The 26,044-nt window shown below is 42.4% G+C and overlaps 2 protein-coding genes across 4 annotated transcripts in view; one reads left to right on the top strand and one right to left on the bottom strand.

Moving 5' to 3' along the window:
• Positions 1-21,585, top strand: part of ZNF599 (zinc finger protein 599) — a 48,994-nt gene extending 27,409 nt beyond the window's left edge. Inside the window, exons 1-3 of one of the 3 annotated variants that reach the window (XR_010727078.1) lie at positions 20,036-20,159; positions 20,328-20,515; positions 21,439-21,585. The gene's annotated coding sequence lies outside the window, so the exon portion shown is untranslated. Of the gene's footprint in view, positions 1-13,908; positions 14,065-16,476; positions 16,563-20,035; positions 20,160-20,327; positions 20,516-21,438 lie in introns of those variants that run through there. The other 2 variants (XR_010727076.1, XR_010727077.1) reach the window with 2 other exon arrangements.
• LOC136312879 (major allergen I polypeptide chain 2-like) lies at positions 12,526-14,582 on the bottom strand. Its single transcript, XM_066242832.1, has 3 exons — positions 14,522-14,582; positions 13,839-14,020; positions 12,526-12,666 (listed from the first exon to the last, which is right to left on the bottom strand). Exons 1-3 carry the CDS (start codon positions 14,580-14,582, stop codon positions 12,568-12,570), a joined length of 342 nt encoding a protein of 113 aa, XP_066098929.1. The 3' UTR covers positions 12,526-12,567.
• Positions 21,586-26,044: the final 4,459 nt, after the last annotated feature.

Below are 26,044 nucleotides of genomic sequence, written 5' to 3'. Positions count from 1 at the left end.
GTTAAAGCCCTTAACTATCAATAATGACTTTAAACGTAAATTGAGGGAGTGCTGTCAGCATCATGCTAAAGTGAGATGATTCATTTGTATCTTCCCTTAAATCTACAACTAGTCAGACATTTATAACCCAACAAAGGTTCCTCTGCTCAACACAGTAGCATGCATAAGTCTACACATTGGTACATGTAAAGGTGGGCATATGGAAATGCACAGGGGAGGCAGAATAGAGGGAAGGACAGGGGTGGCCCCTGCAGATGTGGTTCCCTGATTCATGCAGCTGAGCCTGAGGTCTGAGCCAATGTGGTAGTGATGGAGGAGTTAGGGTATGGCTCCCACACTATAGTCAGGTGGAGGTTAAAAGAGGCAAAGCAGCATCAGTGACTGAGAATCCAGGTCCCCTCTCCTTCAGGACCTGGTAGCAATAGTGGAGCTACATCTATAGACTCCTGGCTATAAAACAGCACCAGCAGTCATAGGGGGTGAAGTAACAACCAGGCTCTGGAACCTAGCCCCCAGCCACACCCATCCACCATGGTAGTGTAACCCTGAGACCTAGGGACCACAATGTAGCCAGGACACCCACCACCCTGGTCATCCAGGTGGCAACTTCTATAATTACAGTGATGTTCTCCCACTGTGACCCTGGAAGCAAAGTAGCACAGGTAAGAGAAAACAGAAACAGCTCTCACACCATGTACTGGAAAACAAAAAAAAAGATCTCTAGTTATTAGCCTGCTGAATTGTTAAAATGGTACTTAAATAAGAAAGGTATTCACTACTTCAAGTGCACTAGCAGAAGAACAACCCGTCAAGTATTATAACCATGTTAACATGGTAACAGAAAGAAAATCACAGTTCTTCAAAAACCAAACTCAAATCTAAATGAGAATAGGAAAGAGCTGTCATGAAAATACTCTGAGATACAAGAAAACTCAGAAAAGAAGTTCAGTGAGCTCAGTAATAATGAAGAGGAGTACTTCACCAAGGAGGTTAAAACTATAAAAAAGAGCCTGACCAGGCGGTGGCCCAGTGGATAGAGCGTCAGACTGGGAAGCGGAAGACCCAGGTTCGAGATCCCAAGGTCGCCAGCTTGAGTGTGGGTTCATCTGGCTTGAGCAAAAAGCTCACCAGTTTGGACCCAAGGTTGCTGGTTTGAGCAAGGAGATACTCGGTCGACTGAAGGCCCGTGGTCAAGGCACATATGAGAAAACAATCAACTAAGGTGTTGCAACGAAAAACTGATGATTGATGCTTCTCGTCTCTCTCTGTTCCTGTCTGTCTATCCCTCTCTCTGACTCTGTCTCTGAACAAAAAAAAAAAAAAGAAAAAAGAAAAAAACTATAAGAAGTTAACTCCATTAACTATGGAGTTAATAAATAAGATGAATAAAGTAGAAGCATGGGGAATAAAGAAGAGCATATGGAAGAGAGGATTAGTGAGCCCATGATAGAAATATAGAAGTGATTCAAGTGGAAAAGGAAAGAAATAGGATTTTTTTAAAAGGTAAGAACTCTATGAGAACTATCTAACTTTATTTGAAGAAAGGGAAACAAAAGGATAATGGGTAACCCAGAAGAAAAGAGGGTAATGGGAACAGAGAGCCCATTCAAAGAAATAATTGATAGCAACTTTCCAAACCTAGGGAAGGAACTGCACTTTCTCATAAACTAACTGAACACCTAATTATCTCAACACAGACCTTCACCAAGAGACATTTTGCTAAAATTGTCAAATGTTAATGACCAAGAAAGAGTTCTCAAGGTAGCCAGGGGAAAAAGTAACAAAGGAATCCCAGCCAGTTATCAGATTACTACAGGCCAAGAGAGAGTGGCATGATATATTTAAATATTGAATATAAAAACCACCAGCCAAGAATAATATATCCAGGAAAGTTATCCTTTAGATGTGAAGTAGAATAAAGCAGTGGTCCCCAACCCCCCGGGCAGTAGACCAGTACTGGTCTGTGGGCCATTTGGTACCAGTCCGCAGAGAAAGAATAAATAACATTATTTCCGTTTTATTTATATTTAAGTCTGAACGATGCTTTATTTTTAAAATTGACCAGATTCCCTCCGTTACATTCATCCAAGACTCACTCTTGATGCTTGTCTTGTAAGTTCGACAATTATATTTAAAACTACAGTTTTTACGCTGGTCGCATAATTTTATTTTGTGCATTTATCCATCCCACCCTAAAAGCTGGTCTGTGAAAATATTTTCTGACATTAAACCGGTCTGTGGCCCAAAAAATGTTGTGGACCACTGGAATAAAGGCTTTTCCAGAGAAGCAAAAGCTAAGGGAATTTGCTATCACAAGAGTGCATTACAAGGAATGTTAAAAGAAGCTCTTTAACCTGAAGCAAAAAGACAAAAGTGCATAAAACTTTGAGTAAGCTTACAGATATACAGAAAACATTGCAACTTTATTTTCCAAAACAAGGTGTTAAAAACTTCATTGTAATTAAAGATTATAGAGAGAAAAGCATTTAAAATAACTGTAGCCATTGCAATTTGGTAATGAATGCACAACATAAAAAGGATAATTTGAAACAACCAAAATATTAAAAGGAAGAAGGAAAGGATGGAATCCACAATTTAATGAAGATGCTATGAGAATAAAAAGAAAACTTTTATCTATGAGACATTTTATACAAAACTCAGGGTACCCACAAAAAAAAAGTTCAGAGCTGAGACACGAAATATTAAAAAAATGGAGAAAAACTTAATAGAAAATCACCAAACTAAAACAGTAGACAGAAACATAAATAAAATAACGTAATAGAGATACAAAGCAATCAGAAAACAAAGGTTAAAATTACAGTAGGAAGTCCTCAGATATCGACAATCACCCTAAATGTAAATTGACTAAATTCACCAATCAAAAGGCACATAGTAGCTGGGTAGATTTAAAAAAGTCTCAACTGTATGCTGCCTTCTGGAGAAACATCTCAACTTTAAAGATAAACATAGACTCTTAAGTGAAAGGGTAGAAATGATACATCAAGCAAATGGTATCCAGATAAAAGTGTGTATAGACATTCTTATAGCAGACAAAATAGATTTCAAGACAAAAAACAGCAAGAGACAAATATGGACATTTTATAATAATAAATAGGACAGTCCATCAAGAAGACATGAAATTTATTCATATATATATACATATATGTTAATAGTATATATGCTAAGTAAAATAAGTCAGATGGGAAAGGACAAAAACCATATTATTTTATTTGTGGAGTATAAAACAAAAATGAGATAACTAAATAAAAAACACTTGTAGATACAACAGAATGGTGGTTATGAGAGCAGAAGGGATTTTAGAAGGTAAAATGGGCAAGGGGGTAAATGCACTGCTCACAAAAATTAGGGGATATTTTATTGCTTTATATTTATTTTGAAATGTCCCCTAATTTTTGTTAGCAGTATATATGGGAACAAGTGAAAATTAGATTTTGGTAGTGAGCACACAATAGAGTATACAGATATCAAATTGAAGTACATCTGAAATTTATTAACCATTGTCAATAAAAAATAAAATTTTAAAGTGCAGTACTATAAAATAAACTACAAAGCATAATTAAAAGATATTAAATATCTTCATAAATGGAAAAACATTTAGTTTTATAGATCAGAACACATAATGTGATCAATAATCCCAAAGTGATCTATAGAGTCAATGCAATATCTAACAAAATCCCAGCTGATGACTTTGGAGAAATTGGTTAATTCTAAAAATTAATATAAAAACTTAAAGCATTCAGGATACTCAAAACAATCTCGAAAAAGAACAATGTAAAGAAATCATACTTCCTCATTCCAAAACTTAATATAGGGAGTCCTTGGGCTATGACACAATTCTGTTACTATACAGTGACATAACCCAAATTTTGGTCAAAACACACCCTAGCCTAAGTCACTTACCTACCCTAACACAGTTGTAAAATAATAATCTAGAACATAAAAACAGAACTAAGCCACAGAAAAAGGAAAAGGGCATAAATATATTGTACTGCATTGTATGTGTTACTGCGTATTCTTCCACTGCACAACCAAACTAGTTTCGCCCCATAGTTTGTAAGTATGATGCTAATGGTGTAAGCTGAAGCACATCTCAATTTTTTTGTTTTTATGGGAGCAAGTGTTGTAAATTCAAAATGTATTTTGAGACTGTTATCTGAGGACCCCCTGTACAAAGCATCGGTTACCAAGACAATGTGGTACTGGAACAAGGACAGAAATATGAACCAGTAAAATAGAGAGCCCTAAAGTAAATCTTCACATGTATGGTCAATTAATATTTGACAAAAATGCTAAAACTATTCAATAGGGAAAGAACAGTCTTTTCAACAAAATAGTGCTGGGGCAAATGGTAATGGGACAACATGAAAAGAATGAAGTTGGACCCATACTTTATACCACATTCAAATATGAACTCGAAATTCATTAAATACCTATATGTAAGTACTAAAACAATAAAAACCTTAGAAGAAAACAGGAAAACTTTATTTATTTTTGCAACAGAGACAGACAGAGAGAGGGACAGGTAAGGACAGACAGGAAGGGAGAGAGATGAGAAGCATCAAGTCTTCATTGTGGCACCTTAGTTGTTTATTGATCACTTTCTCATATGTGGCTTGAGTGGGGGGCTACAGCAGAGCAAGTGACCTTTTGCTCAAGCCAGTGACTTTGGGCTCAAGCCAGCAACTGTGGCGTCACGTCTATGATCCCACACTCAAGCCCACGACCCCACACTCAAGCTGATGAGCCCAGGCTCAAGCCGGATGAACCTGTGCTCAAGCTGGCAACCTCTGGGTTTTGTTTTTGTTTTTTTTATTTGTATTTTTATGAAGTTGGAAACAGGGAGGCAGTCAGACAGACTCCTGCATGCGCCCGACTGGGATCCACCCGGCATGCCCACCAGGAAGCGATGCTCTGCCTATCTGGGGCATTGCTCTGTTGCAACCAGAGCCATTCTAGCACCTGAGGCGGAGGCCATGGAACCATCCTCAGCGCCCGGGCCAACTTTGCTCCAATGGAGCCTTGGCTGCAGAGGGGAAGAGAGAAATAGAAAGGAGAGGGGGAGGGGTGGAGAAGCAGATGGGCACTTCTCCTGTGTGCCCCGGCCAGGAATCGAACCCGGGACTCCTGCACGCCAGGCCAACGCTCTACCACTGAGCCAACTGGCCAGGGCCAACCTTTGGGTCCTCTGCATCCCAGTTTGATGCTCTATTCACTGCGCCACCACCTGGTCACACAGGAAAACTGTTTTGACATCAGATTTGGAAAAGGATTTTTAGAAATGATGCAAAAAAACCCCACAGGAAACAAGAATAATTTGAACTACATCAAAGTTAGACACTTTGTGCTGTAGAAAACAAGGTCAAGACAATAAAAAGAATAGAATGGGAGAAAATACTTGTAAATTCTATACATGTCTAGTATTCAGACTATTTCACCTCTTTCAACTGAACAATAAAAAGACAAGCAAAAAACTCCAATAGACATTTTCCCAAGGAAGATATACAAAAGGCCAATAATCACATGAAAAAATGCTAGAGGATGATGTCAGAGTAATGGTGGCTGAGAGATACCCTTGAGTTCTCCTCTTGAAATTTCAACAAATTGACTATCTATAATGCTGCAGAGGAACTCCAGCTGGGCTCACAGTCTTGCCTGAAATATCTGCACACTGAATGGATTAAAGGTGGGAAGGGTTGAGAAGGGGGGGCAGAAGATAAGAAGCACTCACAGTAGGCTTGGGAGAGAGAGAGAGGCATGACTATCCAGGTGTTTGTGTGCCAGGGCTCCAGAAAGTAGGGAAGCCAAGACTTTGGGTTTTTGTCTGCTAGGGCTCTGGAGAGGGGAGAAGCCCAGAATGACTGGGTCTCCTTCTGCTGGGAAGAGTGGTGAGATTAGCAGAGAAGGAGATACTAAACTGAAGCAATGGCAGAACGAGGGATCACAGACAGTGTTCCTGTGGTCTACCTGCAGGTTGCACTAGTCACAAAGACTGAAAACACTGATAGATAATTTAATGAGCTCAGAAAACAAACTAATGAACAAAATGAGTACATCAAGTTGATTGGAACTTTAGAAACAGAGACGAAGAACTCAATATATGAAATGAGAAATGAAGTAGCAAGTTTAGCTAATAGAACAGGCCAGATAGAGAACAGAATCAGTGATATTGAAGAGAGGCAACTAGAGAGAAGTCTACAGAGAGAAGGGAAGAGAAACTCACAAATTTAAAAAATCATAGAGCTCTACGAGAGTTGTCCAACTTCATCAGAAAAAGCAATATAAGAATAATGGGTATATCAGAAGAAGAAGAGAGGGAGAAGGGAATGGAGAGCCTATTCAAACAAATATGTGATGAGAACTTCCCAAGCCTATGGAAAGAGATTCTCAAATCCAGCAAGCAAATAAAATGCCAAGTAACCTCAACCCAAATAGACCTCCAAGGCACATTGTAATAAATTTGTCAAAAATCAATGACAGAGTGCCTAAGGCAATGTAGGGAAAAGAAGAACAGAACATATAAAGAAAGGACCATCAGGTTATCATCAGAATCATCAGACATCTTAATGTATATGCACCAAATCAGGGGGCACCAAAATATATAAGATATCTACTAACTGATCTAAAAATAGAAACCAACAAAAATACAATCATACTTGGAGATCTCAGTACACAATTGATGGTTCTAGATCAGTCATCCAAACAGAAAATCAATGAATATCAACCTTAAATGAAACACTAGAACAAATGGATATAATAGACATCTAGAGGACATTTCATCCCAGAATGTCAGAGTATACATTTTCTCCAGTGTACATGGAACATCCTCAAAGAGAGAGCATATGTTGGGCTGCAAAACTAACATCAACACATTCAGAAAAATTGAAATTATACCAAGCATATTTTCTGACCATAGGCTATGAAACTAAATTCAACTATAAAAATGAACTAAACCCACAAAAATGTGGAAATTAAACAACATACTTCTAGAAAATGACTGGGTCAAAGAAGAAATAAAAGCATAGATCAAAAGATATATACAAACAAACAAAAATGACAGGATGACCTATCAGAATCTCTGGGATGCAGCAAAAGCAGTAATAAGGGGGAAGTTCATATCATTACAGGCTTATATCAAAAAACTGTAGAGAGCCCAAGTAAACAACATCACATCTTAAGGAACTAGAAAAAGAACAAAGGCAAGCCCAAATCAGCAGAAGAAAGGAAATAATAAAAATTAGAGCAGAAATAAATGAAATGGAGAACAGAAAAACTATAGAAAAAATTAATACAACAAAGAGCTGGTTCTTTGGAAAGATCAACAAAATTGACAACCCTCTGGCAAGACTCACTAAGGAAAAAAGAGAAAGGACTCAAACAAAATTTGAAATGAAAGAGAAGAAATTACCACAGATATCATAGATATACAAAGGATTATTGTAGAATACTATGAAAAACTATATGCCATCAAAATCAACAATTTAGAAGAAATGGATAAATTTTTAGAACTATATGATCTTCCTAGACTGAATCATGAAGAAATGGAAAGCCTAAATAGACCCATAAGCAGGGATGAAATGGAAACAACTATCAAAAAACCTACTCAAAAATAAAAGTCCAGGGCCAGATGGCTACACTAGTGAATTCTACCAGACATTCAAAGAAGATTTGCTTCCTATCCTTCTCAAAATCTTCCAAAAAATTGAAGAAGAAGCAGTACTTCCAAACACATTTTATGAAGCCAACATAACTATCATACCAAAACCTGGAAGGACAATAAAAAAAAACAAACACTACAGGCCAATATCTTTAATGAATACAGATGCTAAAATACTAAACAAAATACTAGCAAATTAAATACAACAACACATTAAAAAAATAATACATCACAATCAAGTGGTATTCATTCCAGAAGCACAAGGATAGTTCAACATATGTAAAACAATTAACATAATACACCATATTATCAAAACAAAGAATAAAAACCATAAGATCCTGTCAATAGATGCAGAAAAGGCATTCAATAAAATACAACATTCTTTTATGTTTAAAATAAAATGGATATAGAAGGAAAATATCTTAACATAATAAAGGCCATAGTGACAAACCATCAGCTAACATCATACTAACTGGTGAAAACTTTCCCTCTAAAATCAGGAACAAGACAAGGCTGCCCACTCTCTCCACTCCTATTCAACATAGTGCTAGAAGTTCTAGCCTGAGGAATTAGACAAGAGAAAGAAATAACAGGCATATTGGGAAAGAAGAAGTAAAGGTTTCACTTTTTGCAGATGACATGATCTTGTATATAGAAAATCCCAAAGACTCCACAGAAAGACTATTAGAAACAATAAACCAATATAGTAAGGTAACAGGATACAAAATTAATATACAGAAGTCTATTGCTTTCATATATACCAACAATGAAACTTCAGAAAATGAACTAAAAAAAAACAATACCTTTTACAGTTGCAACAACAAAAAAATAAAATAGCTAGGAATAAACATAACAAAGAATATAAAGCACCTATATAATGAAACGTACAGAGCATTATTAAAGGAAATTGAAAAAGACTCAATGAAATGGAAAAATATCCCATGTTCTTGGATAGAAAGAATAAATATAGTTAATATGGCCATATTATCCAAAGCAATATACAAATTTAATGCAATTCCCATCAAAATTCCAATGTCTTTTTTTAAAGAAGTGGAACAAAAAATCATCAGGTTTGTATGAAAACATAAAAAACCCCAAATAACCAAAGTAATCCTGAGAAAGAAAAACAAAACAAACAAAAAGACTTAGCTGGAGGTATTATAATACCTGGCTTCAAGTTATACTACTGAGCCACTATAATCAAAACAGTGTGGTATTGGCAGAAAAATAGACACACAGACCAATGGAACAGAATTGAGAGCCCAGAAATAAAACCAAATATATATAGACAAATCATCTTTGATAAAGGAGTCAAAAACACACAATGAAGGAAAAGCCTCTTCAATAAATGGAAAAATGGAAAGCCACGTGCAAAAGAATGAAACTTGACTACAGTTTGTTCCCTTGCATAAAAATTAATTCAAAATGGATCAAAGACCTAAATATAAGATCTGAAACAATAAATTACATAAAAGAAAACATAGAAGAAACATAGGTCCTAAACTCATGAACCTTGCCCATAGAGAACATTTTATGAATTTGACCCCAAAGGCAAGGGAAGTAAAGGCAAAGATAAATCAATGGGACTATAGCAAACTAAGAATCTTCTGCACAGCAAAAGAAACTGACAACAAAACAAACAGCCAACTAAATGGGAGATATTTGCAAACAACAGCTCAAATAGGGGTTAATATCCAAAAAATATAAAGAACTCACAAAACTCAGCAACAAACAAGCAAGTAATCCAATAAAAAATGGGGAGAGGACATGAACAGACACTCCTCCCAAGAAGAAATACAAATGGCCAATAGATATATGAAAAGATGTTCATCTTTACTAGCAATTAGAGAAATGCAAATCAAAACTACAATGAGATACCATCTCACACCTGTTAGACTAGCTGTTATCAACAAGACAGGTAATAAGGAATCCTCATTCACTGTTGGTGGGAATGTAAATTAGTACAACCACTGTGGAAAAAAGTATGGTGGTTCCTAAAAAAAATTGAGACTAGACCTACCATATGGCCCAGCAATCCCTCTACTGGGTATATACCACCAAAACTCAAAAACATTGGTATGAAAGACACATGTACCCCCATGTTCATCACAGCATTATTCACAGTGGCCAAGACATGGAAACAATCAAAGTGCCCTTCAATAGAGGATTGGATAAAGAAGATGTGGTACATATATACTATGGAATACTACTCAGCCATAAGAAATGATGACATAGGATTATTTACAACAAACATGGGTATACTTTGATAACATACTAAATGAAATTAGTAAATCAGAAAAAGCTAAGAACTATATGATTTCATACATAGGTGGGACACAAAATTGAGACTCATGGACATAGATAAGAGTGCAGTGGTTACCAGGGGGAGGGGGGAGAGGGAAGAAGAGGAAAGGGTGTAAAGAGGGACAAATATAAGGTGACAGAGGATGATTTGACTTTGGGTGATGGGTATTCAACATAATCAACTGTCCAAATGATGTGGAGATGTTTTCTCAAAATCTATGTACTCTAGTTAACCGATGTCACCCTGTTAAACTTAATGTCTAAATAAAAAAAAAATTCCCATTCAATTTTCATTTATTTAAATTCTGTGTCTGACATGAAGATTGTAGAGGTGTTTTTTTTTTTAATATTCATTAATTCAACAAATATTAGTTAGGGCCTATTCTATGCCTTGCAATGTTTTAGCACCGGGGCTGGAGATTTAAATTCAGAACTTGTAGATAAAGTGAAAAAACTGGATGATATCATTAAGAAATGAGTATATATATAAAAAAAGGATGCAAATAAAATTATCTCTGGTATAAGACACAAGTAACCATAAAAGAAGCTGACAAGGAGCCTCCGGTCAAGTAGAAGAAAAACTAAGAGACTATAATATCATGAAAGTCAAACTAAGAAACAGAGAGAGAGAGAGAGAGAGAGAGATTAGTTGTTACAAATAAATAATTAACCAGACACTATGGCAATTAAATCATTAATCCACATTCATTCATAGGGAAAGGTCTGGCAAATCCATCCTGATCTTTAAATGTTTGGCTGTTTTTCTCAATACCATTTCAAAAAATAATACATTCTTTCCCCATGACTCAATAGCTGTTATTACATCTTAAACTATCTTTGAGTCTATTTGTGTGTTTTCCCTCCTGTCACAATGATCATATGTCTATTCCTCTACTAAAACTCTTTATTAGTTGTAGACTTATAACTATGTTATAACATATGATGAAAAAGATCGTGCTCATAGTTTTTATTTTTCTAAATTTGTTGGTTAATTTCAAGCATTTAGTCTTTTGACTTTAAGTCAATCTTCATTAGAACAAAGATTAATTCAGATGTATTTGGGAATAGTTGCTATTTCTTTTTTATATATAAATTTGAATTTTTAAAATTGACTTTTAGATAGAGGAGAGAGAGAGATAAAAAGAGGGGGAAGAAGTGGGAAGCATCAACTCGTAGTAGCTGCTCCTTGTATGTGCCTTGACCAGGCAAGCCCAGGGTTTCAAACCAGCAACCTCAGCATTCCAGGTCGATCCTTTATCCACTGCGCCACTGCAGGTCAGGCATAGTTGCTATTTCTATAATGTTGATTCATTTTATCCAAGAGAATAATTTAGCCCTTTATCCATTCAAATTTTATTTTTTACTTCTCAATAAAATTTTAGAACTTTTTAATACAACTTGAACACTTAAATATTAGGTCTGACAGAGTGTCCAGGACTTAGTAGATGCAAAATTAAGGTGTAGAATAAGCAAACAGGTAAACTCAAATGCTTAAATTCAGCCAGCAGGTTGGAGAAGAGCAAGGACTCAAGCTTCAGGCCTCTTAGCCCCAACTCCCAAGTTCAACTCCCTGCATGTTACCTTATTGTGTCTACCTGTCGCAGGAAGATAGGGCTGTTACTGGTTACGCCATTTTTCTTTTCTGGGCCATCTTTCCTGCAGCCCAACAGTGCTCTAATCTTTAAGAAATAGAGGCAAAAATCTAGTCCCTGCCTTGTAGCTTCACAAGTTGCTTACTGGTAATACAATTACCCATTTGATGCTTTTCGAAGTAACCTCAGAGGGTTCATGACACTTGCCCCAGGGGACACATCCTGCAAGTAAGACTTCAGAGCCTGAGCTTTGCCACCCCAGCAGCATTCCCTCGGGGTTGCTTCTTCCATCCACTCCCTTTCTCCCTTCCTTCTGGGCCAAGGCTGCATGGGGTCCTGGTCCCAGTGATGAAACCCAAAACCAGCAGTGGAGCTCAGTGCCCCTGCAGAAAAATCAGCTGCCTCAGAAGACACCCACCTAAGAAAAAAATGACAAATGCCACTGGGAAACAGAGAGGACTTTGTGATAAGCCTGCTCAGGCCATCTTCTGAGTCACTCTTTAATTACAGAGTGACATTTCAGAGACTAGAGATTCTGCAACTAGACAACTAGAGACACGCTGTCTGTAGCTGTTGACAACATTTTTATCCTTCCAGGCTGGTTAAGTCTGAGGTTGCCTATGTTATTTAACCTATCTTCATATACAATCCCCATTTTATAGATGAGGGAATAGCCCGAGAAAAACAAAACAGCTTGTCCAAGATCCTAGAGCTTGTCAGTTGACAGGGCCTAGATTTATTCTGGTTCTGCCTAACTCCAGCCCCTATGCTCTCAGTGACCACACGTGTCACTCCTCATGATCTCCTAAGCTCTCCCCCGGCCGCTCACACTGTTCGCACAGCACACAGCACACAGAGCCGAGCAGCAGTTATTTTATTAGAGTTAGCCTGATGAACACAGCATCAGGTGGGGACAGGTGTCTAGTTTCCAGCTGCAGATGAAAAGGAGAACAGGGCAGGATGATAGCGCTCAGATTAGGAATCAGTGGCAAAGATTCATCTCTCCAAAGGGTTCAGTTTGGAAAGTTTCTGGACATCCTCCTTCAGCTTGTCCGCTGCGTAATGAATGCATTCCTTGCTGGTGGTGATGGTTGCCTGGGAGACAGTAAGATGCTCGGGCAGAGGACCTGAGCCCCTGGCAGGGCTGACCTATTTCCCCAGGGTCATTCCCACTCCTCATCCTCAGAGGTTCAGTTTCTTCCCCAGCAAGACCCACCACTGGAGAGGGGCTGTGATCAGTTAGGCCAGGATGAGGGTGCCTCCCTAACTGCCATGCACAGGTGTTAGTGGGGTGCTTAAACAACCAGCAGAGACAGAGAGAGAAGGAAATAAGAAGGTTCTGGAAGGCATGGTGGGGCTGGGCCTGAGAGAGGGACCAGATTTGTGTGGTATCTCTTGTGCCTAAGACCCATCTGTTAGAGGTACTGATGTGTGGAATGTGTATGCATGTATTGCAAACAATTGATGTGCCCTGTGTGCCTATATTATAATGCAAGAAATACTGCTTCTTGAAAAACCTTTCATTTTGCAATATCAGCACTTTGGGGGAAATGGGGTAAGAGACAGACAATTCAAAATCTGCATAACTGTGTAAAAGAGCAGTAACAAAGATAGTTTATCAGGAGATACATTGATTAGCCCTGTAAGCAGCTGCACATAGCTAGAAGCTGCCTCACAGGCCTCAGGCACTAATAAAGTAGAAATTCGGACTTGTGGGCACTGAGCCAAATACAGGTGGAAGTGGAGCTCAGAAGCCAGAGGACTAGCCATCAGCGTGGGCACAAGAAGAAGTGAAACAGATCAAAAACCAGAAGCCTTGCAAAGCCAGTGAGTCCCTTCTGGGAAAAGAGCCTGAAAGCTGGTGCTCACTTTTAATATTTCCAAAATAGAGCATGTGCAGGAGCTGAATTGTTACTTTCTTGCCAAAAGTTAAAATTCTACTCCTGCAAAGCTAGCTCCCCTAACACAGGGGAAAAAATCACACACTTCCTGTGTTACACTGATATTAGTCCCCTATTTTCCAATTGTTTGTGAGCTAACTGGCATGATAAGGACACGTGTGATAGCAGAACAGGCTGGATGTGCACGGAGCATGTGGTTGCATATTGTATGTGCTGTAGAGTGGAGCTAAGATTTATGTGCTTGGCTACTTATAGCTTTTGACTGTCATGTATCCCATGATTGAATGGACTATTTGTATGTGACATGTTGTAATATGCTGCATGTATGTTGTCAGGGTGGGGATGGGGAGGAAGAGAGTAAATTACCATGACGATCAGATCCAAGATCTTGGATGTAATTCCCGCCTCATTGTAGCAATCCTGAATTTTTCCGAAGGCTACTTTTTCAGGTTCAGTAGCGTGGACCAGATTGAGGTTGATGTCCAATAGTAACTTGCTTCCAAGAGCCACCGCACCAAAGGCTCCATAAAAAACAGGGCAAGCTCCCGCTGAAGATACAGACAGAAAACACCTCATCAAAGGAATCACCAGGGTAAGAGGTTCCTGTTTCCCCTCCACTTGAGAGTAATTGACATATCCAGTGTTTCCTGACTCCTTTTCCACAGAGACCTGTCCTCTCCCAGTACTGCTCACACTGACAGAGCAAACATTCTCTAAGAGGCACTCCCAGCTCAAAGAAGCGGGATAAGAGGCTAGGACTAGTGGTCTGCCCGGGCCCACTGCCCCCAGGCATCCTAGCCCTTCAAATAAGCACCACAATCCCAACTCACTATCCCCTATGTGTGCATAACTAATGACCCCTTCATTTCCAAACCTCTCCCTCCACTGAAAGACTGAAAACCTCAGGGGCTTTCTACAGGGCTCTTGTGTAAAAGTCTCCCAGCTCTTCCCTAAATTTCTTGCCAGAAGCTGCCCAGAGATCCCTGGGGGAGAGGGATAGATTAGCCAAAAGTCAGGAAGTCCACCTTTTCCCTGCTTCTTATGCTCACCCATCTCAGTGCCCAGCTCTCTGGTCACCAGCAAGGCCAGCACAAGAAGTGTTCCCTTCATAATGTCGACTGCTGGAATGCTCTTGCCCAGGAGAGGTTTTCTGCTGCTTTATAAACTATTAGTTCCTTGAGCCCAGCCCACACCCCAGCAGCTACCAAGACATGTGGGCAGAGACCTGGCACAGGTGACCCCCTCAGCCATTGGAGTGTTAAGTGTGGGGCACAAACTCTGAGAGCATACCTCCTGGGGAAGATGTGGTTTTACCTTTGCCAAAGACTGACTAGAACTGACATTTCTAAATGACTTCATTCTGAGCTAAAAGCTCTGTTGTCTCAGCCCAGCTGTCAGTTCTGTTTCCTAGTCATCCTTCCCCCAAATTATCCTGGCTCCCAATGTAATACTCTCCCAAAATGTGAAGACAAAAACCACAGGAGGGGTCAAGGACAGGTCTGTGCCACGATCGGTGAACAAAACCACATCCAGAAAACTTATGTTTGCCCAGCTTTAATTTCTGGAGCTCAGTATGAGGATCTGGGCTTGACTGGAGTCCCTTGAGTATCTCAGCTGCTGCAGTCCCTGGATGGGACCCCAAAATGGGTGGGCACCGTCCTTGGGCTCCAAATCACTCTCCATCAGGACAGTTGCAGGACTTGTAACCATGTGTTCTCAGGGACTAGCAATGCTCCAATTTTAGATCCTGCCACCAGCTTCACTCTCACCCTTAAGGGAGCAAATTGCTCAACACCTCCTTGATTCCTAGTGGCTCCAGCCTTGTTGCTTGTCTGGCTGTCTCCTCCTCCATCAGTGAACCTGGCCCTAAGAGGGGCTTTTACTGACAGCACATCATAAGCGAGCAGTTGTGGGTTGTGCGGTTTGTCTCCTGTATTGGGGACTCAGAGGTATCCACCGCCCTGCAGGCCACTGTGGGCTAGAGTTCTGCAGACTAGAGTGCAGGGTCAGCCAGAGGTGGCACTCAATCTGCTCAGATTCTCTCAAGAGTTAAATTGAGACTTCTACTCTAGGAGAATAGTTTGTTGGCACAAATATGATGAGACAGTTCATGAAAACTCAGGCAGAAAGAAGCCTGAGAAAGCTCCCAATGGCCAAATCTGGAACATTTGAGCAACAACATAAATAACATAGTATTGAATCATAACCCAAAGTATAAAATAATATATGTGAGTCCATACTGATATAAATAAGTGGTTTAAGAAATAAATACATGGCCCTGACTGAGAATGTCGCCCCAGCGTGTGGAAGTCCTGGGTTCGATTCCTGGCCAGGGCACACAGGAGAAGCTCCCATCTGCTTTTCCACCTGCTTCTTCATCTGCTTCTTACCTATCTCCTTTCTCTCTATCTCCCTCTTCCCCTCCCACAGCCAAGGCTCCATTGGAGCAAAGTTGGCCTGGGCACTGAGGATGGCTCCATAGCCTCTACCTCAGGCTCTAGAATGGCTCCGATTGCAATGTAGCAATGGCCCAGATGGGCAGAGAGCATTGCCCCCTGGTGGGCATGCTGGGTGGGTCCTGGGCGGGCGCATGTGGGAGTCTGTCTCTGCCTCCTCGCTTCTCACTTTAGGGAAGAAAAACAACAACAACAACAACAACAAAAGAAATAAATACCTGGGGGAAAAGAGAAAGCATACCATTCTGTCCCCCTTAAGAGTGGGCTAGACTTGGGAACTCATTCCCAAAGAAAAGAGTAGGGAAAGAGGAAAACAGTGCAGACACCTGGCAAACATGACATGAACCAAGTGACTAAGGCTAATATAACCAGCAGAAAGACATGTTGATGTTACATGCCCAGATGTGATGTGACAAGAATGACACTTCACCTCTGTGTTGTCTTCCCCAAACCCAAAGCTTTAACCTCAGTCTAAATTATAAGAAAAACAGCAGACAGATCCAGCTTCAGGACTCTCTACAACACTCAACCAGTTCTCCTCATGACAGCCACAGCCATAACAAGGAAGCAAGGAAAGACGAAGAAGCTGCCACAAGCCTGAAGAGAACGGGGAGGCGCACAACCACCAGTGCAGAGGGTTTAGGATGTGGATTGGATCTTGGAACACAGAGTGTCAATGGACAAACTGGTGAAATCCACATTACGTTTGGAGGTTAGTTAATAGTAAAGGACCAGTGTCAATTAAAAACTTACATATACAACATATAGATACAGACAAGAGGTGGCAATAGCCAGAGGGAAAGGGGGGTAGAGGTAGGGGAGGAGGGCAAAGGGTTGGGGGGAACGGGGTGGGAAGAGACTCTGCTTGGGGCAGAGGATGCGTGATGAGTGTGCAGAGGGTGTTGTATTGAGTTGTACACTTGTAACCTCTATGGTTTTATAACCAGGATTAAATATGTTATATTATTGATTTACTGATATTAATATGACCAGCCAAAAAATAAAGCTAAATAAGATAGTACTAACAAAGTAAGTTTATAAAAGAGTTCCTGTAAAATATTAGATCCAATTTGTTGCTCTTATAACCAAGATTCTCTATTTCTGGTTTAGTAATCAAAATATATAATCAACACTGTACTTTACTTCTGACCAAGCTCTCACTACAGTGCATCCCCTCTGGCTGATGCACATCAAGGGTTGACATTTGAGCAGGAAGAATAACTGCTTCTCCTCACTCCCACCACGCTCAGGCTTGCAATTCTGATTCTCACTCAAGGCCAAAAAGACAGCTCGACTGTGGGAATCTGTCAACATTTGCTGCATGAAACAAAAACCCTAATTTATAAGTTACTTGCTAGCTTCAGTTCCTTCAACAACCAAGGGAGGGAATGGCTCTCACTTTCAGGTGTGCCAGCTCCGGAACACATGTGGCCTCAATCTGCTATCTGAACACTCTGAGCTGGCTTGGACTAGTCCCCTCCTCCTGCATGGACAAACCCCTCCTTTCGATTCTTTTGTTCTATTTTTGCTCATTCCCCCTTCTTCCCCCTCCTCTTCCAGAACAGGAAGATGGTGTTTGAGGACAGGAGACCCCCCATCTTAGCTGACCAGCACATGAATAAACCTCTTTCTTTCTCACTAGCACCTGTGTCATATAATTGGTTTTCATGGCGACAGGCAGCCAAACCTGAGGGTCATTTTTCTGGTTTCAGTTGGGTGAATCATGTCACCATCATCACTTTTTTTTTTTTAAGTGAGAGGAGGGGAGAAAATGAGACAGACTCCCACATGCACCATGTGCTCTGACCAGGATCCATCCGGCAACCCCCATCTGGGGCCAATGCTTGAATCAACCAAGCTATCCTCAGCGCCTGAGGCTGACACTTGAACCAATCAAGCCACTGGCTGCAAGAGGGGAAGAGAGAGAGAGAAGAGGGAGAGGGAGGGGAAGAGAAGCAGATGGTCGCTTCTCATGTGTGCCCTGATCGGGGACTGAACCTGGGACGTCCACATGCTAGGCCAATGCTCTATCCACTGAGAAAACCAGCCAGAGCCCCCAATAAACTTTTAAAAAATGAATTAAAAATATATATATTATATAGTTTGTCATGACTTTTTTTAAAAGAAGTTTTAATAAATCTTTGCAACTTCTCTATAAATATAAAATTATCTCAAAATAAAAATTTATTAAAAGAAAAATGTGCAATAGAAAAGGCCTACATATGCTGCAGCTCCTTCCTTGACTTTGGCAATTAATTCTGCTTGACCTCACCAAATGTCTCCATCATCTAGAGATGTCTCCGAATGGTTTTGTGACACCCATGCTTGGAAGCATCTGGGGCTGATGGACGTCAGGGCCCTGACTATGATACTTCAGCTCCCCAAGTCCTGCTTCGTCATCTCACAGCACTGGGGAGAGGATGAAAGAATTGTCTTGTGAAGGGCAGCGGCCATGTGAGCCTCGCCCAGGTGTTCCACCACACTGAGATTCTGCTTCCGGGAGAGAAAGCAAGCATGTGCAGCCTAGGGAGTGTAGCGTTTGTTTTTCCGGGCTAATAGATGCCCAAGAACCGTGAAGGGACATTTTCAGTGACCTGAGACCTCATGGGGTCATCTTCAGAGGTATGGCCCCTGAGCATCAGTGGCCTTGGCAAGAGAAGGCTCTGTGGAGGCCAACTGACAGCTGGGGCTCAGTACTTGGGCCTTTTTGCCAAGAGCAGTTACCGGATATGAATCCTGTTTGGCACAGAGTTCTGACTGAGGTCAGAAGACATGTGTCCTACCTTCAACTCTGGGCTTTAACAAACCTTATCCCAGGAAAAAGCTTCTCAATTCTGACTTACCAAAACATATGAAACCTCTTCCTTATTTAATTAATCCTGGGCACTATTCATAAGCACATATATAGCAAATTTACAGATGGCATAGAAATGGGATACTCCTTTCATTCATCTAATGAACACCTGTGAAGCACCTACTGTGTGTCAACTCCTGCCTAGTCCTATGGATGTAGCAGCACACACAGCACTCACATTCCTGGTGCTCATCAGACATCTAAGAGGGACTGGAGGACAATGCACAAATGGCAAGAAGGGCCATGGAGGAAGATGAGGTAGGGGGAAAACAGATGCTGTGGTAAAGGGTATCCCCCTTTGATAGGCGGGATCAAGAGTGGGGGGAAGTCTCTCTGATAAGGTGACAGTTGAAGAGACCTGAGGAATTAGGCAGTGAATCATGCAGACACTTGGAGAACGAGCATTCCAGGTGGTAAGGGGAGCACGTGCAAAGGCCCTCTGCAGGAGCACGCTTGACATGGCCAAGAAGCAGAATGGAGGCCAGTGAGGCAGGAGACAGGACCGGAATACGTTTAGAGAGGCAGTGGGCAGCGGGGAAGGGGGCTGGTGGTACAAATCACACAGAGGTGATGGGCCATAGGGGGGCTTGGCTTTTCTTTTTTGGGGTTGTAGCTCTGCAAAAATGATGGTGTGAGCAGTACAAAGAAACTGAAAATAAGAAACAGATTGAGGAAAAATATTTCTGTGTCAGAGGGAGTGGAGGTCCTACCAGAGTAAGCAGGTGGCAGACTTGCACCTGGCAGCAGGCAACGAGGGCTTCTGGGCCAGCACGCAGGGGACGGTTCGGGCTCCAGAAACAGACTCAGTGGTCAAGGGAAGCCACTGAGCCCGTGACGTCAGAGATGAAAGCAGTGACCGCCAGAGAGCCTGACCAGGGCTCGTGCTCTGGCCTTCCCTTGGCTCTTGCTAGCTGTGAGGCCATCAGCTAAGTACTGAGCTGCCTGAAAAATCCACAGCCAGAACCAGACTGCCAGGACACATGCAGTTGTGACAGAGGCCTGGTTTCGGAACCCTTTTTGCCCCTTTTCTCAGTCAACCTGGGATATTTCAGTTCATAAACCTTCAGTGCCCCTGCAGAGGGGCAAGGAAGGCCGAGCCAATGCCCTTTGTTGACTCAGGGACTTAGGATCTTGTCAACAAATGTACTTCCTCCCTCTACAGCCCCAGGTGATTCCAAGCTGTGGCCTGAGAATGGCCTTGGCAGTGTCTCCTGGAAAAGGAGGCATCAGATACAGGCCTCTCCTGCTCCCCTGTGGGGCCCACGGCAGGTATAAAAGGCTTCCGGGCTGGGTAGGAAGCACCTGCATCCTGCACCATGATGCGGACTGGTGCCCTGGGGCTGCTCTGGGCTGTCTTGCTCCTGATCTCCAGCGGAAGTAGGTGCCAGGGACACAGGTGCCTGGAGACAGGGACGCTCCAGGAGTTTTAACATTTTCCTAGGGTGATTCTGAGGATGTCAGTGCCTGGGGAGAAGAAAGGGAAGGATGTGTGTTGATGAACTTGATGAACATTTCAAGGGTGTGCCAGCTTGCTTTGTGTTTCAGATTGTGGCATTTGCCCAGCCGTGAAAGAAGATGTTAACATATTCCTGATGGGAACCCCAGATGAATATGTTGCCTATGTGGAAAAATACCAAAACAATTCTGTAATATTGACCAATGCCAGAAAACTGAAGGACTGCGTCGATCAGAAATTGACGGAAGAGGATAAAGAACATGCTCTCAGCTTACTGGTGCGTCCAGCTGTGTGTGTCTGTGCCGCTGACACCCGCCTGGGGGTCTGCGCAGATCAGTGGGGGTGGGGGGCTCTCCTCTCCACATGGCTCTCCACAAGGACCATCTGGGGAGGCACAGTCTAGCTCTGGAGCTCCTGAGGTGGCTCTGACCACTCAGATCTACCAGGCCCAGCCAAACACCCTCCACGTGGCCCCACCTGTCCTCAGTGTCAGGCCCTCAGCTCTAGACACCCTGACTTCATCTACTCCAGCACACAAGCCTGGATCTTCAAATCTTTAGCACTGAGTCCTTCCCTTCTCCAAACACCGGTTCCTTTACCTTAATTCCTTAAGCTCCGTACTCTATCTCCCACTAAAAACGTCATTTTGCTTTGTTCCCTCGATCCCAGAGGGTCATTCTGTGCCCCAAATGCCAGGAGAGGAGGCACCTTCCAAACCCCCCCTTCACCTTCCCCAGGTTCAAGTGGCCCTTTGTGGAGAATCACAATGAATACTCTCTCTGCTGCCCTAAGTGGTGGTGGGAACAAGCCACTACTTCAACTGCACGTGTGCAGAGGTAGGGGGACAAAGCCGACTGGGCTCCGCTGGTTCCTGGAGACTCCCAGGGGCCCGCAGTGCTCAGGAAGCCCCACCAGGTTCTCCCCAGCAGCCTCTTCCTGTTCCACCCCAGACTGTCCTCCATCCTACCAAGGTGACCCTTCCTCCTTTCTCTGCTCCACTGGAGGAAGCTGCTGGACACATCCTGGGATGCTCTTGTGGTGCAGGAGATAGGGAGGAACCCTCCGTGACCTGCCCAGATCCAGAGGCTACCCTTCAAACAGACCTGCAGGACCTCCGCAGAGGGTCCAGTGGGGGTCCAGAGCAGTTCGATGTCTTCTACCCCTGCAGACTCACTAGGTTCCCTGACTTTCTCTTTTCAGAATAAAATATACTCAAGTCCTTTATGTTAATGGAACCATCCTGGCCAGGAGCCCCAAGGAAGCCACTTGCCTGATCACTAAGTAGTCTCCGCAGCCTCCATGTCCAGGTGTCTGACTAGAGAATCCCATCAATAAAAGCCTTGCAGTTCATGGAAGAGTGCTTGCTCCTTGGAGACTGGGTTTGGAGGAGGGGGCAGCACATGACGAGACACCCACGTGACTTCCAACTGGCGCTAGATTTGAGTGCTGTCAGGTGTTGTTCTTCTACTGAATTCAGTTTAAGGGGGGGAGGGAATACTGATAACTACATAGAATAGCCAGAGTGCTTGATCACTTTTGTGGACCAGGATCCACCGCTCACATGCATTATCTTACCAGAGTTTAGCCCTCCAGCAACCTTGAGAGATGGGAGTAATCATCCTGGACTTACAAGTGGGGAGGCGGGGACTCAGAGATGTGAAGTGTCTGCCCAAGATTGCAAAGCTCTTGGGTGGAGAATGTGCTGCACCTGCCCCCTGCCTGTCCACTGCTGGGGAGACAGGCTCTGTTAACTCATCATGTAGCTGGACACATACATAGCCCCTCACCAGGTCTCTGGCTCCCACCTATACAATGGAAATGCCGTGCCTCTCTCTCTGGGGCCAAAGTAAAATAATGGTTGAGAAGGCGCCCCTGTCCCTAGCACCTGCCAGGCGAGAAAGAGCAAAGGTTCAAGGTACAAGTATTGACCCTGACCCCTTCCTGTGCCTCATTTCATCCGAATGCCCCCCCCCCCAAGGTTCAGCTGTCTTCATGTAAATACTATAAGTTGGGTCTAATGCTCAGAGTGGGGGCCAGGGTCCTGGAGCTTCAGAACTTATCCTGTGGCTCTGCTCCATGACCATAATGCTGAAGACTTCTCAGACCCCAGTGCCAGCCTGTCCAGAGGCGGATTAAGGTCGGTTGAGGCCCTGGGTGCAGAAGAAAATATGGGGCCCCTTACATTAGAAAAAGGTATAAAGTTGGGGGTTTGCGGGGTCCTTCAGAAGTTTGGGCCCAAGGCACTTCCCCAGTGCACCTGCCATTAAATCTGCCCCTGACCTTGTCTCTCTTATAGCTCTATCACAATCAATTGGGAGCTTACACCACAGGCCCCTCCCCCGAAGAAGTGCCTCTGAGATCCTCATGGTGCAGAGGCCTAGCAGAGGCCCCAGAGGTGCTCCCGAGCAGCTGCTTCCCTCCCTGTGCTGCACGCGCTGGGGGTGGCAGAGGAGGGCCACCTCGCCCAGACTGAGACCTGGCTCTTGGTCTATGCCCCATAGTTCTGAGCCCCAGGGTCTCACTGGGAGCTGCTTCTGAAATGGAGAACGACCTCTGTGGGAGCTAAGGGGAGTTTAGGGGGTACAAGCAGGTTGTGGGGCAGAGACCCTCTCCATCACCTGCACACATGTGACCCAGGACATATATTCCAACACCACCACCCTCTATAGCAGGGGTCCCCAAACTTTTTACACAAGGGGCCAGTTCACTGTCCCTCAGACCATTGGAGGGTCGGACTATAAAAAAAACTATGAACAAATCCCTATGCACACTGCACATGTCTTATTTTAAAGTAAAAAACAAAACGGGAACAAATATAACATTTAAAATAAAAAACAAGTAAATTTAAATCAACAAACTGACCAGTATTTCAATGGAAACTATGCTCCTCTCACTGACCACCAATGAAAGAGGTGCCCCTTCTGGAAGTGCGGTGGGGGCCGGATAAATGGCCTCAGGGGGCCACATGTGGCCCGCGGTCCGTAGTTTGGGGACCCCTGCTCTATAGATTTAAAAGTCCCAGAGCTTCTGAAAGACTCACCCCCCACATGAGTTGGATGGGTCTTACAATGCTTTAAATAGATCACCCCTGCCTGCGGTGACTATATGAGTGTCATGTGTGCCCCATCCAGAGAGGAGCAGAAAATGAGTGACAGTTTATCCTCACTGGGACACGATTAGTCCCTTGGCCATTACTCAGCTTCCACAGAACTCCCTGGCGACTGCTGTGTACAGAGACACTTGCATTTCTCTTGTCTGCTTGGTGGCTTGCTCCAGCACCTTGTTGAACCACTGTTAGGCTCACTGAAAGTGGGGGGGGGGGAGGTTAAAGTCACAGAGCAACCTCACACACTACCCCAGCCTCCTTGGCTTCTCACTTGTCTTTTTGCACACTTTTTCATTTTTTAAATAGTTTTAAATAATTTCAAGACATTGTAAATGATATATTAGAAAGAGAATTTCAGACTTCGGGTGATATTACATTCCCCCGGAGAAGGAAATACTTAGGCTTCCGTCATGCTGCAAGGATGGGGGAGGCAGCATGAGTAGCAGGTAGAGGCATTTGCAGCCAATCCGGGTTTGAGTTTATGTCAGCTGGTTGATTTCTGCCTTACCATTTCTCCAGAATGTAGCACTTCGGGGTCCTAAAGGAAAATCTGAAATGTTTAACAAGCTTTTCCTCATTAGTGGACCTTGAACTCCATCTTTGTCCTCCAAGTCTAATGAGACTGCAAAAGATCTGTTCATATTTTCAGCTGCCACTTGGAAATTGGCAAATGCTTCAAAGGGGAAAGCAATGCAGAATGGCAGGCAGGTCTCTTTGGAATTCTTTTCTCTCCAGGGTCTTTCTCTCTCAAATAAATACTCACTGCCTTGATAGTGCTGATGCTTTCAACACCTTTCTGTTGAACTTTGTTTCAATTTTTTTAGTTGTTCTCAATTGTAGTCTTGGTTTGATATAATCTAGTCCCTGGGGTGGAAACTGAAAGCCTCCTTTTTGAGGTCTTTGATCTGTGTGAGTTAAGGCTCTGCCAGGTCAGTGGGGCATCCATATATACTGCTTACAAAAATTAGGGGATATTTCCAAATGAATAGGAAGTGATAAAATATCCCCTAATTTTTGTGAGCAGTATATTGTCAGGCTCTCATCTAATTGTTTCAGCTGCCTACATGGTCAAACAGAGCCTCGCCAGGATAGACTCCTTTTTCTTTGATGACCTTTCGCTTAGGTTTGTGAATAAACTGGGGTGTGTTCTGAAATCCATGTGATTTCGTATCTCGAGCTTACTCAAGGGACTTAAGGGAGCTTTACACATTCACACTACTCGTATCACATGTGTGTGCTGAGGTGCTTTGCTGGAAGGACGTGGCAGTAGCTTGTTACAGTTATAATACTGTTTGCTATCACTTTTTTAGCTAATGACCGCAAATAAGCAAATGAGGAAACTGAGAGTCAGGAAGGCTAATCAGTTCTTCAAGCTTACATAACCAATGCACAGCAGAGACAGAATGTGACATCTGTCTGGGTGCAGAGGCTCTGCATGCCTGAATGTAATGCAGAGACAAGCACATTAACAGCCATGCACAGAAACAGATGCACAGAAACATACATGCAAAACAATAATGCACAGTTTTTAAAGGACACTCACCTAACTGCCAGATAAAGACAGTATATTGAACACATGTGCTTACTTTTAATACCTCTAAAAATTAAACAAAAATTCAATGACAGAATTGCTATAAAAGGATTTTATGAAGACATCAACCCACAAGAGCAAAAGCAACAAGGGAGAAGAAACTAAGTTTTGGAAGCTGAAAAGCAGATTAGAGGGTAACTTTCTCCACAGTAAAGAGACTAGGCTGACAGGAGGAAAGCCAAGACAACTTGAATTACAACAAGAACCCTCCCAAATATTGGAAATTGAGAGTGCTGAGTATCTCTTAAAGCAACAGTGAATGAAGAGATTTAAAACAGGATTCAATGTAAGTCTAATAATGAAAATGCAAGATCTCCACATCCCTTCTCCCACTCCAGACATCCAGGAAACTGCATTTCCCTCACCTCAGAAGACTGGAGCTCGATTCTCCGAGAAGGTAAAACAGGATGTTTGTGCTGAGGAATATCACACACAAATGAGGGAAAGAGCACTGTGATGGTTAAGTTTATGTGTTAATTTGAACGGGCTAACGGGTGCCCAGGTAGCTGATAAAACATTATTTCTGGTATGTCTGGGAGAGTGTTTCTGGAACAAGTCAGTGTTTGGGTTTCCCCCGCCCACAGCTTTACTGAGATATAATTGACATATAGCATTGTGTAAGTTTAAGGTGTTCAATGTGATTTTATATACATATCTATTGCAAAATATATACCACCATAAGATTAGCTGGTATATCCTTTATCTCACATGTTTACCAGTTTGTTATTGCTATGATAAGAACATTAAAACTGTCCTTATCGAAAATTTCTAGTATACAATGCAATATTGTTAACTCGAGTCACCATGCTGCACACTATATCCCCAGAACTCGTTCATCTTATAAGTGAAAGTTTGTACCTTATACCAACATCTGCCCATTTCCCCAACCCCTCAACCCCTGGCAGCTGCCATTGTACTATCTGTTTCCATGAGTTTGGCTTTTTTAGATTCCACATATAAGAGAGATTATACAATATCTGTCTTCCTCTGTCTTATTTCACTTAGCATAATACCCTTAAGTTTCGTGCCTATTGTTGAAAATTGTAGGGTTTCCTTCTTTGTGTGGATAAATAATATTCACTTGTATATCCCATTTCCTTTATTCATTC

Source organism: Saccopteryx bilineata, chromosome 9, assembly GCF_036850765.1.
Source record: "Saccopteryx bilineata isolate mSacBil1 chromosome 9, mSacBil1_pri_phased_curated, whole genome shotgun sequence".
Classification (NCBI taxonomy): Eukaryota; Metazoa; Chordata; class Mammalia; order Chiroptera; family Emballonuridae; genus Saccopteryx; species Saccopteryx bilineata.
The sequence above is the reverse complement of the archived record's forward strand: the minus strand, read 5'-3'. Positions and strand labels throughout refer to the sequence as shown.

Bases quoted from the DNA above. Each gene is read 5' to 3' on its own strand.
- LOC136312879 (XM_066242832.1), bottom strand. From the start codon at position 14,582: ATGAAGGGAACACTTCTTGTGCTGGCCTTGCTGGTGACCAGAGAGCTG. The intron at 14,021-14,521 runs GTGAGCATAAGA...CTGTATCTTCAG, and splicing joins AGAGCTGGGCACTGAGATGG to CGGGAGCTTGCCCTGTTTTT. The intron at 12,667-13,838 runs GTAATTTACTCT...ACTGTCTCCCAG, and splicing joins TCTTGGATCTGATCGTCATG to GCAACCATCACCACCAGCAA.